The 18,634-nt window shown below is 42.2% G+C and overlaps 1 protein-coding gene across 3 annotated transcripts in view; it reads right to left on the bottom strand.

The window, feature by feature from the left end:
- The window catches only part of COL8A1 (collagen type VIII alpha 1 chain), a 171,723-nt gene extending 157,222 nt beyond the window's left edge, over nt 1-14,501 (bottom strand). For 2 of the 3 annotated variants that reach the window (XM_059687959.1, XM_059687962.1), the window contains exons 1-2: nt 14,259-14,379; nt 13,485-13,892 (exon numbers count right to left, since the gene is read on the bottom strand). In XM_059687959.1, the coding sequence (XP_059543942.1) occupies nt 13,485-13,568 (84 nt within the window). In that variant the 5' untranslated portion in view covers nt 13,569-13,892; nt 14,259-14,379. The other variant, XM_059687961.1, reaches the window with a different exon arrangement.
- Between the last annotated feature and the right edge of the window lie 4,133 nt (nt 14,502-18,634).

Genomic DNA, 18,634 nt, shown 5'->3' with positions numbered 1-18,634 from the left:
AAGATATTATAGTAAAATACAATTTAAAAACTCAGTCACATTAACCACATTTCCAGTACTCAGGAGCCATATGTGGCTGGTGGCTACCATATCAGACAGCTCAGATTGGGAACATTTCTATCACTGCAGGAAGTTCTGGAAGTTGCCCTGATGTCTTCCACACAGTATACAAGCAACACATAGCTGACATTTATAGTAACTGCTGGTCAACTGAGAATAGTGAGAGATCAATGCAGTTGCAATATTTTGGAAGGCTATAATAGAACCGTGAATTTATGGTTATTTTGACAGGGGAAAAGGACAATGGGGGATATTCAGTGGAGAAAATAAAAAGGAATGTTTGCGGGAATAATAGTCTGTCTGGCTTAGGTTAAATTCCTGTTACAGACTGGAAAGGGATACAGATGGAAAGGTGGATTGGGGTGGAGGTTGAGGAACATAATTACCAACCTAAGCTGTTTGTTCTGTATTTCAGAATTCCACTGAATTTTTTTTTTAAATCCTCACTGGAGGATATGTTTTTCATTTATTGTAGAGAGAGGAAGAGAGATAGAGAAACATCCATGTGAGAGAGAAATATTGATGGGTTGCCTCCTGTAAGTGTGCCCCAACCAGGGATGGAAACAAATATGTGCCCTGACCAGGAATCCAACCCACCATCTTTTGGTATATGGGACAACACTCCAACCAAATGAACCACACTGGCCAGGGATCCACTTAATATATTTTTTAAAATTCTTTATTAGTTAAAGTCTTACAAATGTGTCCTCATCCCCCCACTTAATATTTTTGAGCAGAGTACTACTGACAGTTCTGGGACAGTGGTACCAGCAAATATTTTGTTCTTATGTAATTTGGTATATAGAAAGCCAATCCTATCTAATAAAAGAGAAACATGGTAACTGGCCATACGGCTGCTACCCTTCCAATTGGCTAATCAGGGAGATATGCAAATTAACTGCCAGCCAAGATGGCGGCAGGCAGCCAGGCAGCTTGAAGCTAACATGAGGCTTGCTTGCTTCAGTGATGGAGGAAACCAATGTTCCCCGCCTGCTTTGCCAGCCTCTGAGCTTGCAGTTTGAAACATGCTTACAAATATAGAAGCTAAACAAAAGCCCAGAAACCTGCTTTCAGCGAGCTGGGATCTCAGAGCTGGAGTTGATACAGTGTTTCGATTATAGAACACAAACAAACCAGATACCTGCTTTCAGCAGCAGAGGCCTCAGAGCTGGAGCCAGAGCTAAAGCTGGCCCAGAATTAAAAAAAAGAAAGAAAAAAAGGAGCAGTTGGGAGCTTCAGTCACCCGCCAGCCTGAGAACAGCCCTAAGCCCCTCACCCAGACTGGCCAGGCACCCCAGTGGGGACCCCCACCCTGAAGGGTGTGTGACCAGCTGCAAACAGCCATCATCCCTTCACCCAGGCTGGCCAGGTACCCCAGTGGGGACCCCCACCCTGATCCAGGACACCCTTCAGGGCAAACCAGCTGGCCCCCACCCATGCACCAGGCCTCTATCCTATATAGTAAAAGGGTAATATGCCTCCCAGCACCGGGATCAGCGGAGCCGCGAGGCCTCCCAGCACTGGGATTAGCAGAGCCAAGAGGCCTCCAGGCACCGGGATCAGCGTGACAGGGGGCAGCATCCAAACCCCCTGATTGCCCTGTGGCTCTGTGTGTGACAGGGGGCGGGGCAACAACCTCCCTATCCACCCTGCTCTGTTCGTGACAGGGGAAGGCGCCCCAACCCCCTGATCAGCCCTGCTCTGTGCCTGATAGGGGGGAGCTCCCCAACCCCCTGATCGGCCCTGCTCTGTGTGTGACAGGGGGTGGTGCCGCAACCTCCCCATCGACCCTGCCTTGAGTGTGACAGGGGGCAGTGCCCCAACCTCCCAATCGGCCCTACCCTGAGTGTGACTGAGGGTGGCATCGCAATCTCCTGATCCGCCCTGCTCTGTGCATGACAGGGGGCGGTGCCCCAAATCCCCAATCAGCCCTGCTCTGAGCCCGACCAGGGCCTGCACCTAGGGATTGGGCCTGCCCTCTGCCACCCGGGAGCAGACCTAAGCCAGCAGGTCGTTATCTCTCTAGGGGTCCCAGACTGCGAGAGGGCACAGGCCGGGCTGAGGGACCCCTCTCCTCCCCGAGTACACAAATTTTTGTGCACCAGGCCTCTAGTCTATATATATAAAAGCCTAAGCAACCGTTAAGACTGAACAACCAGAATGACCAGAGCGACGGGTTGACCAGTCGATATGACGTGCACTGACCACCTGGGGGCAGACACTTAATGCAGGAGCTGTCCCCTGGTGGTCAGTGCAGTCCAACAGGAGGAGCGCCACTCAGTCAGAATCTGGGCTAATGGCTAGCGAGCGTAGCTGCAGCAGTGGGAGCCTCTCCCAACTCTGTGGCAGTGCTACTGGGTGGCGGCAGCAGGTGTAGTGGGCCGGGATGAGTGTGAGCAGCCTGGCACTGGCTTGGGCTCCTCCCTGGCTGCCTGCCACTTGGCGCACTGCTACATCCCTTGCGGGAAGTCCAACTGCTGGTTTAGGCCCGATCCCTTGCAAGAGGGCGCAAGCCAGACTGAAGGACCCCACCTCCCCTGTGCATGAATTCGTGCACCGGGCCTCTAGTATTTAATATTAGCATACCAATGGGAATTCATCCTGTGCTCCATTGTTAGCTCCAGAGTTGAGCCTAGTAACATTCTATGTGGTGTGTGTGTGTGTGTGTGTGTGTGTGTGTGTGCAGGCACATGAATGGACTTAGGTCAAGCTGTATCTTGGAAAAACATATGGGGATAGAGAAAAGGATATTTAGAGCCTTCTTATTCACCATCACTGCATTTTAGCCCCCCCCCATCTCTTTTTCTTTACTCTTTTTCATATTTATTAAGCTCCTGTTATCTGCCAAGTATTGAGGTTGCAGAGATAAGACAAAAATCCTTGTGCAAGGAGCGCACAGTCTTGTACCAAAAACAAGCCAAGGCCATTACAGAGTGACCACGGCCACCGTAGGGCTGTGCACAGAGTACTAGGGAGCGGGTAGGAGGTGCACAGTGTGCCCTGGTGCAGGCTGACCGCAGGCGTGTCGTCTCAGAGGATACCTGATCTGAATTTTGAAGAAAGGGTGCAAATTAATTCAGTGATTAAGGAGGGAATACTACATGCAGAGAGGGAAGGTCAACTACAAAAGCAAAAATGTTTAGCAAAATGTGATTATATGGAAAGGGCTAGACCTTATTTCCTCTTTTGTCTTCAGCATAGCAAGAAAGTAGGGTTCGAGGTATACTTACTGCTGTGTATACCCTCATGGCAGGTTAAGCAGTAGGTGTAGACAACATAGATTTTTGTCTAGGTGACTCACATGGCCTGGGGGAATTGTTTAAGTTGTCTTGACTCTCACCATCTGGCTGCGGATTGTAATAAACATAACACCAAAAAGAATGTTCTGATGAGCCAGATTCAAGTATCCTCAACATGCTTAGTACCTTGTTATATTCTGTTTCTCATGTAATCATGGGGATTTCTACTTCCTTAGGAGTGACAGGCTAGGTTGTCACTCTCTTGACCAGATCAATGCCAAGCCACTTGGGGAGAATTTATGGAGAAACCTTAGCCCTTACAAATTACCCTAGGGAGAAATGATAGTTGTTGTGTGTGTTTTCTAGTTACGCAGCCCTTACTTTTTTGGCTCTAAAATGACAGCATGCTTTTAGGAAAAAATACAAGAAAGAAAAAGAAATTAAAAACAGTATTAAACAAGAAACAGAGCCAGTCGGCAGTGTCTAGGAACAGAGCCACTGGAATTCTCTCACTTTATGAGTCAGAGGTATTGTCACAGGGAGTTAATGTTTTTTTCTCCCATTTATGATAGGATGAGACATTGTGAGAGGCAGCATGGAGGAGCTGGGAGACTATGGAGTTTGGAGTGTGACTTGGATTCAAATACTGTCTCTGCCCCTTCTAGCTGTGTGATTCTGTGCAAGTTGCTTGACCAAGTAGAGGCTCAATTTTTCTCATCTTTAAATTGGGAACGATAATCCCACCATTTGTAAGGTTAGTATATAAAACAGAGACAATGAGACCAGCACAATGTCTGGTCCTACTAACACTTAATAAGTAATATCTATTATTATAACTAGTAATGATGAGTTTAAGTTTCTCTGTTGGATGGCTCTGAGCTACTTTTTTTCTCAAAGGAGAGGTTTTCCACTTTGCTGCTTTTGGGATGTTAGCCTACAGGCAATTCTTTGCAAAGGGGAAAGAGAATTCCCAGAGTAGGGCCCTAAGAGAATAGGGAATTTGATGGGGTTGGGAGGTCTGAGTGTCATAGATAAATCAAATAATCTCCAATGTAGAAAGATTCCTAAAATATCAGTAAGTGTGTTCCTATTAAAGGAAATAGCTGCCTATTGATGGTGAGGAAGTTAATGCTTAAGGAAGATGCTTGGCTAATGATCTCGATTAAGGGTGTTTAAGGTGAAACAGAATTATTAGCCCAGAGATAGATGAGCTAAATCATAGAATTATCTAGGCTCCTTATTTACTAGATTTATTGCTCATTGTTGGCCATTTCTCTATTTATAACACAATATCCAGGCAGGTGAAAAGAAAAAGGAAGGAAGAAATCATTTCAATCTGTTCGACTTTGACCACCCTTCCTTTCTCCTTCCCTCCTTCTCTTCCTTCTAACCTTCCATCCGCCCATTCATCTATCAAGAACTTGTAAAATACTTAAAATTATTCTGGCATTTCTACTACTACTACAACTACAACAACAACAACAACAACAACAACAACAACAACAACAACAACAACAACAAAACAACTCAGAGTTTGGGGCCTAAGATGTTCATCTGCTTCTTCCTTTTTCATCTGGGTTTGGAAATCACACTGGAATTCTTTCCTATTTTATTGATTGACATTGACAGTCAATGTGTATTACATAATATTTAGCAACACTGAAAGTACCATGTCCCAGTAGATCTTGAAGTAATGAAGCAGGACAGTGATTCCTAAACTGTTCCAAAACTGCTCCATAGAATACCAGTCCCAAGAGATGTTCTCAGGTTGGGAAGATTTGTCATTGATTAAGTTTAGGACACACTATTATATTAACTGTAACTTTTTTGAAGAATGAAAATATATGTAGTATATTATGGTCTTTTAAAAGTTTTGCAGCGAATATAATTGATCATATTGCTTCACTGAGTATTTCTAAAACTTATTTGCCCGCACAACCTTTTTTCTATCCCAGGCGTTACTGTTTTGAAAGACACTTTGGAAAATGTTGAAAAGTGTCACTCAGAGATTTTACTCAAAATTTCACCTTTCTTCAGTTAAAATAAAAATTTTAAATCACAAAACCTTTTCTTGTGTGTGAGGAATTATCTTTTGACTGGTGTAAAAATATGGACAGGTGAACATATAGGCCTTTTGAGACTCTTAAGCCATAATTTTATTTTTTTCCCCTTTTCTGCTTATCCTTGACCTTGTCTGACCCTTTGAGACATGCGGAATTTGTTCTGGATTCTAATACACAAAAAATGTTCTTGCTATATCTTGGAAGGTTATGTGCTTATTTGGAGCTTTATTTCCTTTTGACTTGGTTCTGTATAAATATCATCAGCCATGGTACTGTGACTATAATCCATTTACTATACTGAGTAACAGTAACAACATATGCATAAGTAGCATCATTCTGTAAAATAGTTGGCAAGACTTCAAGTGTTTCTAAATGGTAAAGAGAGTAGTTATTTGAGAATTGTTCTTCTGTGTAAGATAAATAAATTAAGGCACAGAGATGATCAATGACTTGCCTGAAGCTCCAGAAAGAGTCAAGGTGTTTTTGAAATTAAAATACTGAAGATTTTCTGGAACAGGGATTTTCAGGCCACATGCATACCAACTTCTCGGCATCATTTCTATTGACACCAGAAATAGCCTTAGAAAGAGGGCTGCTCTGTTCTTCTGTGAATGTCATAATTTTTACAAAGCAAACAGTCCTTCTCTGACGTGCCAGGGATATTTTTCTTTTACAGTCCTAATTGATCTCTATCCCCCAAAGGATTCTGAATTATGCAAGTATCTCAGGTCTTCACAAGCCATCCCTACACAGTTGTGCAATGGAAATGTTCAACAGAAAAGTGTTCACTTTGGCCTAGGGAGGGCTCTGGCAGTTCCCTGGAGAGACCCAGAACTAGGAGGGCATGTTCTGGGCCATCTCGGTTGGAGACCCAAGCTCCCTAATAAGCTAGATCCTGCTTGGCCCATTTATGCCTCCTGCTTTCTTCCAGTTCCCTTCTTCCTCTTTTGTTGACAGGAGGGTCCAGTCCTGGCAGGGCCCCACGACTTCCCTTTTAAACTCATGAGAGCCCTCAGCTCTCTGTGTTTGTCTCTCATTGACACCCAGCTGCCGGGGTGTGTTTGTTACTGAATTGAACATTTAGTCTTGAACATTTATTGTGGTCTGGTGGTGGCGTTGGAAATAACATTTTCTAAGATTGCTTTGGTTTTCTTTCTAATAAACTTCTAGAAGCCTGGATATTCCTGGCATTGCTAAAAGGTAGGTGATTTATTCCTAGAGGCTTACATTGGGTTTTTTTTTGGTGTTTTTTTTTTTTTTTTTTTTTTTAAATAAAGGAAACCAACAATGTGATACACTCCCATGGTGCATTTTGGCTACTGGTAGCAAAGGACACCTTACTCTGCCTCTTATCAGAAAAATTCAAATCTCAAGGCCCCTCTGGGAATAAGTTAGTTTTCTATCCGGAGACACTCAGGCCCTGGTTCCCTCTACTGGTGAAGGACTCCCCTCTCTACTCATTTGAACAGCAGGGGGTTGGAATAATCTGGGAGCTGGAAGGGGTCCTAGACATGTTGTTTAACTAGGAGTTGTGGATCCAATAGCACATTTTTGCTGCAGATCCCTTTTCTCCCCTCATTCTTCCAACCTCAACAATCTTGGCCATCTTAGCCACAAATTTTTAGCTCCACCTAGTGTCTCCCTTCATGTAGTTCTTGGCCTTGTCCTGTGTCTACCTTTTAACAAGAGGCTTCTTGTTTGAATTTATAGTACTGATGAACACCATGAGACTTGGACTTCAAGAATGGACAGTTGCTAAGTATAGTTCTGTATAGAACTCTAATAATATACAGTCATCACTCTGAATTTATGAGCTAAGTTTAGGTTTATCTTTAGAGCGTGCACGGCAATAGTTGGAACAACATACTACATGAGATGGATGATAGCTGCCAAAATGCCTCCCAGCTGCCCCAGGACAATGCTCTTCAAATAGCTCTTAAGATTCACTGTCCTCCTGTTGAACTGAACTGAAGTAGGCTATGGCTCATCCATTCTTCTTCTGGGTAGTACAGTTTCTGTATGAACTAGCCATAGTTGCCCTAGTACATGAAGCCTTAATTATGGAGGCCATTGGTCCAGACTTTCAGAAAAACAGCTGTTTTATCTAGCTAACAGAGGGGAATGGAGAAGCTCCCCAACAGGCTAGATCCAATTTTTTCCCCTGGAGAAGCCAACAGCTGACACCCACACCCACTGTTCAGTTAGAGCTGGAAAAGTAGCACATGAAGTGATTAATTGTCTTTTATTTCAGCACATTGAATGATGCCAATGCCTAAATATCTTGTGATATAAACACATCAATAGAGAGCTTAAGAGAGGCAGTCTTCAAGAAAAACGTACTTAAAAGAATGTTTTCACAATGATGCTTAGTCATAGACTATGTAAGTTTTAACATACAATAAATCAGTTTCACAAACACAATTATTATTTCAAAGATATGCAAACAATTGTCAGGCATGCTTTAGAGGAAAGTGAAGACACATCTGGGGTAACATCTGTCCACTCACTTAGGGTAAATTGTTTCCAGAAATGCTACACGAATATTCTTTTCTACCTTCATCATTTTCTATATTGGAGTAACCTTATATATTACCAAAATTGTGTGATAATCTTAGCAGAGAACATATTTATGACATAGATTTAGTATGCTGGGCAAGAGTCAAGTCTAAGTGAGGTTAAATGAGGCTTTTTCACTAACTGAAGTACAATCAAGGGTTAAGAAGAGTTTTGATGAATATAATGCTTACAAAGTTTTCATCCATGCGAACCAGTCCTCAAATGGTGCTGTATCAACAGAAGCCTGACCCAAATAGGATCTCATCTCCAAAACATTCGAGAGGGTCTTGGTTCATACAATCATATTAAAAATATCTCCTTCAGGATCTCAAAACTCTCGGACATGTCTCCCTCTTCTGTTTCAGAGAATAAACCCTCTCAGCTGCACCACCCCTTGTCTATATCTCAGGCCCTTGATGGCCCCTCCTCTTTGTCACAGCAAGCCTCATGCCTACATCCCTCAACCAGTATGTCCCTCAAAGCTTTCTCTGACTGTCCATTATATATTTTGCCCTTTTTTCATTAAAGACTTGGGAAGGTGCAAGTGTTTATTGGGTGGGAGAAGAAGAAGGTTATGTTGTAAATTCATCACAAAATAATATGTTTGTCCTGTCACATAAATATTGGAACTAGATATTTGGTTGTAAACAATAGTATAACTTCTAGTATTCAGATAACTGTGGGAGGGTTAGTGGAAGTACTGCAGGCAGGAAAATGGCTTGGCCATCAATAAGGCTGAAGAGCTCGCCTACATTTCCTAAAGCCAGGGGGAACCTTAAATTTGATATATTTGAGAATTGAGTATCTATGAGTCCCTATAGACTTTTGAAAAATATTTTTTATGGAATGAGTTAAGAATAATTAATATTTTATACTTAGCTTTTTCTTTTTCCCCATTCACTCACCCACTCAACACATTTACCAAGGGAATACTACATAACCAGGTCCTGGAATGGAGAAAACCTTGCAAGATCCCTTTGATGAAGATAATCAGTGATTTCACTCTTCACAAGGGTTTGGATCAATGTTTTAGACAGTCTATAATAAAGGTACAGCTATAGCCCCCAAACCTCTACCAGGTTTGTTTCTGAGAACCCTACATATTTAGTACCAACAGAATTCTCAGTACAGTCAGAGACATCTTAGATACACACCGTGTGGGGAACACACATTACAGTTATCCAAGACAAATCACTGATTGGAGAGTTTGTCTACATGATCTCTAGCCCTGGTTCTGCTATGTGTGTCTAGGTGACCTTGGGCAAAACATTAACCTCTCTGGCCTTTTCTCATCTGTAAAATTAACTTCAGTTAAAATTAGCTCCAAGGATCCTTCCAAAATTTATATTCTGTGATTTTTCTCAATAAGTTTTTAAATCCCCAACAAGTTAGAATGGGGACTAGGTAAATGAAATTGCTTAGAAACTTTATTTCAGAGAATCCATTGGAGGCAAGCAGCAATTTTAAATTACATTTCTTCTGGATATATGAATTAAGGTTTAGATAATGTAAAGCCTTTTTTTTTGTTGGAGTAAAAATTTACATTCTGTTTAAGAAAAGTATGAGACTTTTGGTAATGAGAAAAGCCACAAGTATGAGTGGTACTCCAGAAATTTGATCTATAAGAACTGAGCAGAGATTTCTTCCAGTGAAAGAAAAAAAGGGATAGCACAGTAAGGCCATGACTGCATTTGCAAATCCTGTGTTGAAGGGAAGAAGGGCAGCTTTTGTTTTCCAGGAAGGACAGCGGAAGTGAGCCCAAAAGTAATGGAGGCGATTGAAGGTGAACCATCAGGTGTGTTGTAATATTTTATATGATGCTACACTGGGAAGTTAGAATTCAGAATTCTTTAACTGATTACTCTAGGATCGGTTTTGGGGAACATTTTTGTTTCAGTCACTTCAGTTTGAATGGCTTTGTGGATTTGCACACACAGGGCCCCCAGATTATAGACATTCTGACCGTGTTTGACTGCCTTAACCCCTTTTCCTGCAAATCTATTTGCTTGAGAAAGACTAAAACCTCCTTCCTCAAACAGCAAACATAGCTACCACAACTATAGTGGAATGTCAGATTAGGGCCTTCTCTCTGTTGGTGCTGAAATGTGCTTAATTCTCTCACTCTTTACTCCTCGTCTCGTTAGAAAGGGGATGCTTAGCAGAGTTCTAATTTTACACTGTGGGGTATAAACTGCTGTCAGTCATTGTCAGGTCATTGGGAAATTTTCTCCCCTTATATTCTCACCTTTTTGTAGCAATTTGTAAGCTGTTCCTCTTAAGAAAACTTTCTGGATGCTATGGGTTAGTAAGAAGTCCGTCTCACACGAAGCTGAAGAGAAAGAGTCTCTAAATTCCAAAGGGCATTTATTCTCCCCTTATCCCTCTCCTCGTCTCTCCTTTTGCTTATCTTTTCCCTCAATAGCTGGAACAGGGCACCTCTCCGAAGAGAAGATGGCACTCTAGTCTCAAGATCTGTACCATCGTTAAAGCATGCATATGAATGCTGATGGGGGCCTGGTGGAAGAGAAAGCTTAGGCAAGAAGAAAGACCTAGTTCTCAGAAGGTTACTTGGAGGACTGAAGATTGAGAAATATGGTTGCATCTCAATTACTCTGCAAATTGTCATACCAAAGTGGATGACCATGGATAAGGAGGAGTAAATTGCTGCTTCTAACGTTCAAATAATTACCCAGCACTGGGTCCTTTGGGGGAGTTAGGGTTAGTTTTCTTGATGTAAATCACCCATCAGTTTAATATACAGGCTGAAGGTTTTTATGCCCATGATACAGCTTTTAAAATTATAACTGGTAAAAATAATGTGGGGCAGACCGGCAATCCTTTTGGTCTTTAGAACTTCTCTCCTGTTAGAGAAGGGCACAATAGAGATGGATTTTTAATTTATTAGAGAAAATAGTCTTATTGATTTAAGAAAGAAAAACAAGGGCAGGTATAGAGTTTTGATCTTCCTCATCTCCTCATTTCCACAAAAATAAGGGCAAAAAAAGTTGTGTTTGTAACAGAGATTCTGATCTTTCTATTCTCTTGAAGCACTTTTTAGGAGTGATTCCTCCCAGCTTCTCTCTCAATGATACTTATTCCCATTCTCCTTTACCTGATTTTGATTCACAAATGGAAATACAATGGGGTATACTTCCTGATGATGAAAAGAATATTGTTTGTACCTGTGGGAATAGTGAAAATCTAAAACATGTGTTTCCCTAGGTGTAGCAGGCCCTTAAAATGACCAGATTACCCTCCTACTGCTCACCTTTTCTTTTTTGAGAAACATTAAAGGAGTCAGTCAAAGCCTGCTGGAATAATGTTGCATAGTAATGGCAATGAACCCAATCCGGGGGCAGCCATTAAATGGCATAAAGAGGAGACTCATGTTATGCCTCCACACCCTTTGCAAAGGGGGAGACAGTGGGGAACTACACGAAATCTCACCACTGATTTTTCTAAGCATCATCTTGCCTGATGTGTACCCCATGAAGAAAGAGTTGCTTCAAGGGTCTGGTAAAGGCCCCAGTGGAAGTTAGATCATGAGCAATCTAGGATGATCTCACCCAGTTATTCAGGGTGTTGAACTTGATGGCACAGGGGGAAGGCAGTTACTGTTAAATGGCTCATAGCTGGTGGGGTGGGTCAACTGCCAGGAAAAGCAGAAGCAAACCCTGGGAGAACACTTTGCATCTCCAAATTTAGGAGCAACAGGGAGCTCTTTTACACTGGGAGCACTTTTATTTTCTCCCAGAAAAGATAATTTCCCTCAAGGGGATCTGCTGAATGAAGCAGTGTATTTTCACCCTTGTGATGATGGGCGCGAGTCCGGCACTACCATAAAAGAAGAATGAACTTGGACATACCACACACTTGGTTTGGCCTTGTCCCATACCTGTGCTCTTGTCATGCTTGATCATCCACTTACATCAGATATGAAACAAGCTGCCTGCATTGTGGCTTGAGATAAAAGCTATTTTAATATGCCCAGGTCACATAATATCTTGGCCAATAGTAATTTTATATCATTTTCTCAAAGGAAACCGCACTCCTTGCAATACTTTTTTTCCAATGAAACAAAATTTCACATGACAGAAAGCTTTACATATAACTCTTTCATTTGAATAATAGCATTGAATCTCCTCCATGCCAAACAGAATTTTAAAATATCTTTATTATTTCTTTTGATATGCAAACCATAAGGAGAATAAGTTTGGAAGGCGCTCAGTTAAATTGCTAATGATTCCACTTTCCTTAATAGTGGAGCATTTTTTTACAGCTTTTGTGAGGTTTTTCAAGTTAAAAAATACAAACAAACCAAAAAAAAAAAAAAAAAAAGTGAAACTTTTCCTCTTTTACTTTATGAACCTTAAGAACTGAAGTAGCGTTTTGGTTTCCTGACTGCCAGCTTTGATTTGCGTTTTTAAGCGGTCTCGAGCAATTCCCCAGAGGAAGCATTGGAAAAGGGCTTTTCTCCCACATGAGAGAGTTTCATCCCACACAGCCCACAGATTTTGATGGCAAACTTCACGGACCAAGTGTCTGGTTTTACAGAAGCTGCTGCGGAATATATTTTTCCTTCCACAGGTGCACTATGCTCATTTTCAGACCTCAGAAATAGGAAGACAGCAGTCTTTTAAAATGTGGGTAGCTTAACCACTGGGTATCTCTGTGAGAATTGGGTGCCAACCAGGTTGATTTTAATTTACTAGATGAGGGAAAAGAGGGGTGGCAAGCAGGGTTCAAACCTCCAAAGCCTTCTAGCCGATCTGTCTTTATAACCATCTGGTGTACATAGAAATACTGTATAATCGGGCCTGTATTTTTCTCTACCGTAAAACATATTGGAATGCTTTATGTTTAGGTGTGTGCATAGGAATTCATGAAGTCCTTTCATACACTTTCTTACTTACTTCCAATCCAATTCTCCTTTTAGGAAGGCTTAAAAGGATAGCTTTGTGAGAGCACACTCTGCTATGGCTTGTAAACTTGGGTTTGTTCTTTCCTATCTACCAGCCACCTGATTACCGTCTCTGTGGAAAGGGCACCCGTTCACAGCATCATTTTTTCCAAGGACTTCAACCTGGAAAGATATTTTTTAAAAGGACTCACGGAAGCTGTATTGGGGGTTTGGAAAACATAGCAAAATTGTTAGCAGACCTTTTGACTGTGCTATTTTTAGGAAACTAATTGTGTCCTTTTCAAGTACGTTTTTGAGAATGGGACAAAGTTTTCCTTGCCCCCACTGATGTGCGAGACATTTACAATGAAAAGCCTTCAGCAAAACACCCTCAAGAGATACATTTTAACCTCAGCCACAGTCAGCACCAGAGAAAGTGATTTTAAAAGAGAAGAGGTTTTTGCAATATTTATGCTTCTGTTTCTGCCCAGAATGAACTTTTATTTTACCGTTCAAACAGAAGTCTGTTTTCAAACCGGTTGCTAGTTAAAGGAGCAGCTGATCTGGCATCCGTAAGAATCGGCTCTCACCAAACAGCCCTTTGACCAGAGGAGACATTCCCGGCAGCTACCCCAGCAGGTGAGGTCCTGCGGAGTGTTATCTTACCTTGAGCACGTAAGATCCAGGAGAGAGGCTGGGGGCTCCCACAGGAGAGGACCGGGAAAGTGCTCTGATCGGTGCTGGTAACATGCACTTGGCTTTTATGGGCAGGTGGGAGGAGTCCTCCTCGTGGTAGGTGGGCAGGGAAGGAGCGGCGGGCGGGCAGCCCCGGGAGGAGCTGGTCACCCTTCTCTGGGGAGGGGCAGAGAGGGCAGAGCCCGAGCCCCCGAGGGGGAGGAGAGGCGGGGGTGGGGGATGGGGCGCAGGAGCTGAGGGAGGAGTGTAGACTGGAAGGAAGGAAGGAGAAGGGAAAAAAGAAGGAAGAGAAATAGAGAAAGGGATGTAGACCACATGTGAGGGAAAGGTTGGGAAGAAAATGAATAGGAAACAGAGAGACACCCAAACACGCAAGATCTGGAAGGAAAGAAGAATTGAATTATTTCTCAATTATTCAAAAATAATTGAATTATTTTTATTTTGGTGGGACGGGGATGGGATGGTGGGGCCTCTGGGTGACTGTTATCATTAAAGGTGTTTTCTGTGAATTTGAAAAGCTATATAAGGGTTCCGGGAAACTGAAGGGTTCCTAAGCCAGGCAAAGGAGGGGAAGCTGGGCGTCCGGAGGAGCAAAGCCAACGTGCGGGGCGGACGCAGAGCGGGCAGGGACTTCCACCGGCGGGGAGGACCCGCCGCCGCCTGCGCCCCCAGCCCGGTCAGCCCCCCGCCCGCCCCCGGGAACACCCAGCCCCTTCCCCCCACCCCTGGCACTGCTTATTTTACAGGCTGGTCCCGCTGCCGGCAGGGTGCGGCATCCCGAGCCCCCTCTTGAGATTCTGCAGCATCAAGGTAAATCCAGCAAAGGTTCGGGAGGATCAGCAGAGATTGGCTTGTGGTGAGGGAACCTCACAGCCTGCCTGGGTCCTCCAACATCTGCTTATGTAACAGGATTTCAGGGCTCTCTGCCCTCTGGTTATTTTCGGTATTTAAAAAACTCTCATTCCTCACAATTGGAAAACGTCTTGGTGCCATAGCTCTCTCTGTGCGTCTTAAACATTAAGAGAGGATCCAACACAAGCGGCTGAAGGATCAGGCAGAAATTCTTAACAAATGCATTCAGAGAAAGAAAAACAAGCTCCTTTAGCTCCTGAGTGGTGACTCACTTCCCAGCCTGAGCCTGATTTTTGCCACCAAAGGAATGAAAGCATTTTAAAGGAGAGAATTTGAACCTTGGGGATGGGGATTTTGAGAGGGGCCGTGGGGTGGTGGGTGGGCCGGGAAAATGAATGGAACTTGTACTGCATATATATAACTCTATATAAAACTACATAGAACTTGATTCAGTGTTCATCACAACCTTATGAGTAAGTATGATACGTTTTTGTGTAGTTTTATTTTTTTTTTAAAGAAAGAAATCTTGTGGGGGTGACTGGGTAAAGAAGTGAAGGGATTAGCTAAATAACATATATGCATGCCCCATGGACAAGGACAATAATGTGGTGAAGACCAAGGGAGGGGGAGGCAGGCATGGGAGATTGACATCTGCAATAGTGGCAACATTACATTTTTTTAGGAAAAAAGAAAGGAATCTCAAAGAGCTTAAAGGACTAGCTGAAACTAACAAGAGGGGGAGCCACAGCTGGTGAGTTTGCAAAGCAAGTGCACTCTGTGCACCCTGTGCACCTGGTGGTCATATAGAACACCTAGCCTGGTCTCAAGTTAGATCCTGATGCCTTTCAATGTTACCAGGCTCCAAGAGAATAAGAAATGCGGGCCAAGAGCAGGGTTTCTGCAAGTGGGTACTACGGACATCCTGGGCCAAATAATTCTTCTCCTGTGCATTGCAGAATGTTGAGCAGCATCTCTGGCTTCTACCCACTAGATGCCAGTAGCACCTCCACCCACCCACCAAGTTGTGAAAACCGAAATGTCCCTACACTTAGCCAAATGTCTTTGGGGATCAAAATTCCCTCTTCCCTTTAAGAACCATTGATCTAAAGCAGGGGTGGGCAAACTTTTTGACTCGAGGGCCATAATGGGTTCTTAAACTGGACCAGAGGGCCGGAACAAAAGCATGGATGGAGTGTTTGTGTGAACTAATATAAAATCAAAGTAAACATCATTACATAAAAGGGTACGGTCTTTTTTTTTTTTTTTTTTAGTTTTATTCATTTCAAACGGGCCGGATCGATCCGGCCCACGCTGTAGTTTGCCCACGGCTGATCTAAAGAGATCCACAACTATAAAAGGGGATTTTAAAAAAATCTGTTATGAAAAAACCCAATAGGGCATTTGGATGATAATACTACTAGCTGCCATATGTGCTAAGTTTACACTGGACTTAGTTTTTTACATATTCATATTCCTATCTGTCTGCCTCCAGAGACCAAAACCTCAATTGCTTCCTTTGTTACTAAATTTATTCTCAATTGGATACACCTGGGAATCAATAATTAAGACCCCATGTACCTGAAGTATGAAGGAAAATGTATGATATATGAGAGGAAAACTTTAATATCTTTATCATAAATAAATTTGACATGAGAACAATTATCCAATATTACTCATGATTTTTTTTGACATTGATTATTTCTCTTATTTATAGTATTTCTAACTTCTTTGCTTCCTATTCAAATTACACACAGCAACTTTTTGGGCTATGATGAAGTTATATCTAGTGGTTAACTAGCTAACAGAAAATAAATACTCAATTGATACATATAGTCTGATTAAATAAATGACATTATTGAGCACTGACACATAGAGGATGGTCAGTATTTATTAGTTTAATGAATGAATAAAAGAATTAATGAATTCCTAGAAAACTAGAACTTTCACATTAGCTGTCCTGCCCATTTGCTATTTGGTTTTACTCGCTTCTTATCCTCCATAACTCAGTTTTCCTCTTTCCAAATAGTTGTCTTTTGAGGATGTGGCCAAATTCATGAAGTCTTTGGAATGAATAACCCCTGTTACTGGACCTAGAAATAGGACTGCATTGACTATTCTGGGGCTGACCCTCAAAATCAGACGTGATTTAACCCCTCTTACTGGACCTAGAAATAGGACTGCTTTGACTATTCTGGGGCTGACCCTCAAAATCAGACGTGATTTTACAGGCAGGATACCACTTTTTAATTTAGCAAAGAAATGTGTTCTGGGCAAATTTAACAGGACCCAGTTAGAGGAGTGTCTAGGTGGTAAACATGTTACTAGATAGTCTCATCAGATTACAGCCAATCACCTTTTCAATCCTGATTTAATGCCTTCCAAACATTCCAGTCCCATCACACAGTTGCAAAAAATAGAAACAGTAAAGGCAAGAAAAGCACATTTGAAGGGAAGGCAATTGACAGCTGTATTTTTCTTCCACTTTTTTCTCCTTTACTTCCTCCCTCCCTTCAAACCTGAATATCCAGCCAGTGTAACAAAAGACCTCCTTTCTTTCTGTTTGGATGTTGCTAATGATTAGTTTTTTTCTCCAGTTCACACTTGCCTGAATCTGATTCAGTAGCAGATCTGCACAATAAGTCAGGAATCCAGGAATGTGATCTGTTTGCTGACTCTTAGCATGCCCTTCTAGAATCTCGCTGAAGGTGACTGAGATTTGAAATGACCTAGTTTGGTATTCTGTGGAAAGAAAGGAATCCAATGACAACATACTAGATACTTGGAAGTTCCCATTGTGTGGGACATATCAGCTATGAATGATTACCTTATTTTAAAAAGACTTGAAATGGAAATTTTTTTGGCTTAATTAGAATTAATCGATTAACAAATATTTATTAAGAGTGGACACCAGACAGTGTGGACCATTTAAAGCAGAGGAAAACAAGAATGTAGATCTGTTCTCATGGAGGAAAAAAGCATGAAATCCTGGTAGTTGGGTAGTAAAGAGACTTCAGAGAGGAGGAGGCATCTGAGCTGAGCCATGGAAAGTAGCAATCCTATAGATGGGCAATGAACAGTAGGGCAAGGGCAGGAATGTGTTCTACTGGGAAAGACACATGAATATTCGGAGGGCGGTGAATTGGCCAGCATGACTGAAGGGACGGGCCTATGTAGCAGAACAATGAGGCTAAGAAGCAGGAAAGGAGAGGTGGGGTCAGCCTGTGGAAGGCCTTACATGTCACCTCAGTAGCCTAAACTGTATACTGTAGGCAACGAGGAGTCATTGAAGACTTATGAACAGTAGAATAGCATAATGCAAATGGAATATTATTAAGATTTCACTTTTTTAGAAAATAGTGTCTTTATAGCAGTTTTGCAGAGAAATTCTTGTTGGTATGTCTAGGGCCATACTTAGAAATAGAGAAAACTAGAGGTCTTTGCCCTGCAGACCTGGAAGCCTGTGCGAGTTGACAGAAATGAAGGTGGCTTTAGCCCAGAGTGTTTCTATAGCGCACTATTGTGCTAAGTATCACCAAATATGACCTTGGCCTGCAAGGCACTTACAATTGCCAACTCTCCTACTTCATTTAAAATAGGGTTTTATTTACAAAAGCTGAAAAGGCTCACAGCACAGAAGAAAGGCACACCTCTCCTGCATTCCAGAGGAATGTGGTTGTGAGGAGAAGGCAGGATGCTACCACTGTGCAGCCAGATGACAGGTGGAATTAATGTGAAGGGTATTGTTTGCTCCTGTTGTAGCTTTAAAGGTAACAAAAAGAATCTATTCCCAGATAGCAGGTCTGATGTATGAGATTCTCGGGTTTTCCAGGGTTACTGGATTAGAAAACAATGGAATCTGGGTTTGAAAGATTTACCTTCCCATTTTCAAACAGCCAGCTTTCAACTATTTTATATGTGTTACTGCTGGCAAATTTCAACCTCCTATTCTTCCTGCCACTCCTAAGTGCTTCCGAATGCAAATGAACATGGCTTTTGGTCTAAGCAAAAAAAAAAATAATAAAAAAAAATAAAAAAAAATAAAAAAAAATCACTGACTATTTGAAGTTCTAGGTACAGAAATTTTCTCTCCATCCATCAGTCAGTCAGCTTAAGCTTGTGCTCAGAATCACCAAACATGACCTTGGCCTGCAAGGCGCTTACAATTGCCAACTCTCCAACTTCATTTAAAATAGGGTTTTATTTACAAAAGCTGAAAAGGCTCACAGCACAGAAGAAAGGCACACCTCTCCTGCATTCCAGAGGAACGT

Source organism: Myotis daubentonii, chromosome 3 (genome assembly GCF_963259705.1).
Source record: "Myotis daubentonii chromosome 3, mMyoDau2.1, whole genome shotgun sequence".
NCBI lineage: Eukaryota > Metazoa > Chordata > Mammalia > Chiroptera > Vespertilionidae > Myotis > Myotis daubentonii.
The sequence above is the reverse complement of the archived record's forward strand: the minus strand, read 5'-3'. Positions and strand labels throughout refer to the sequence as shown.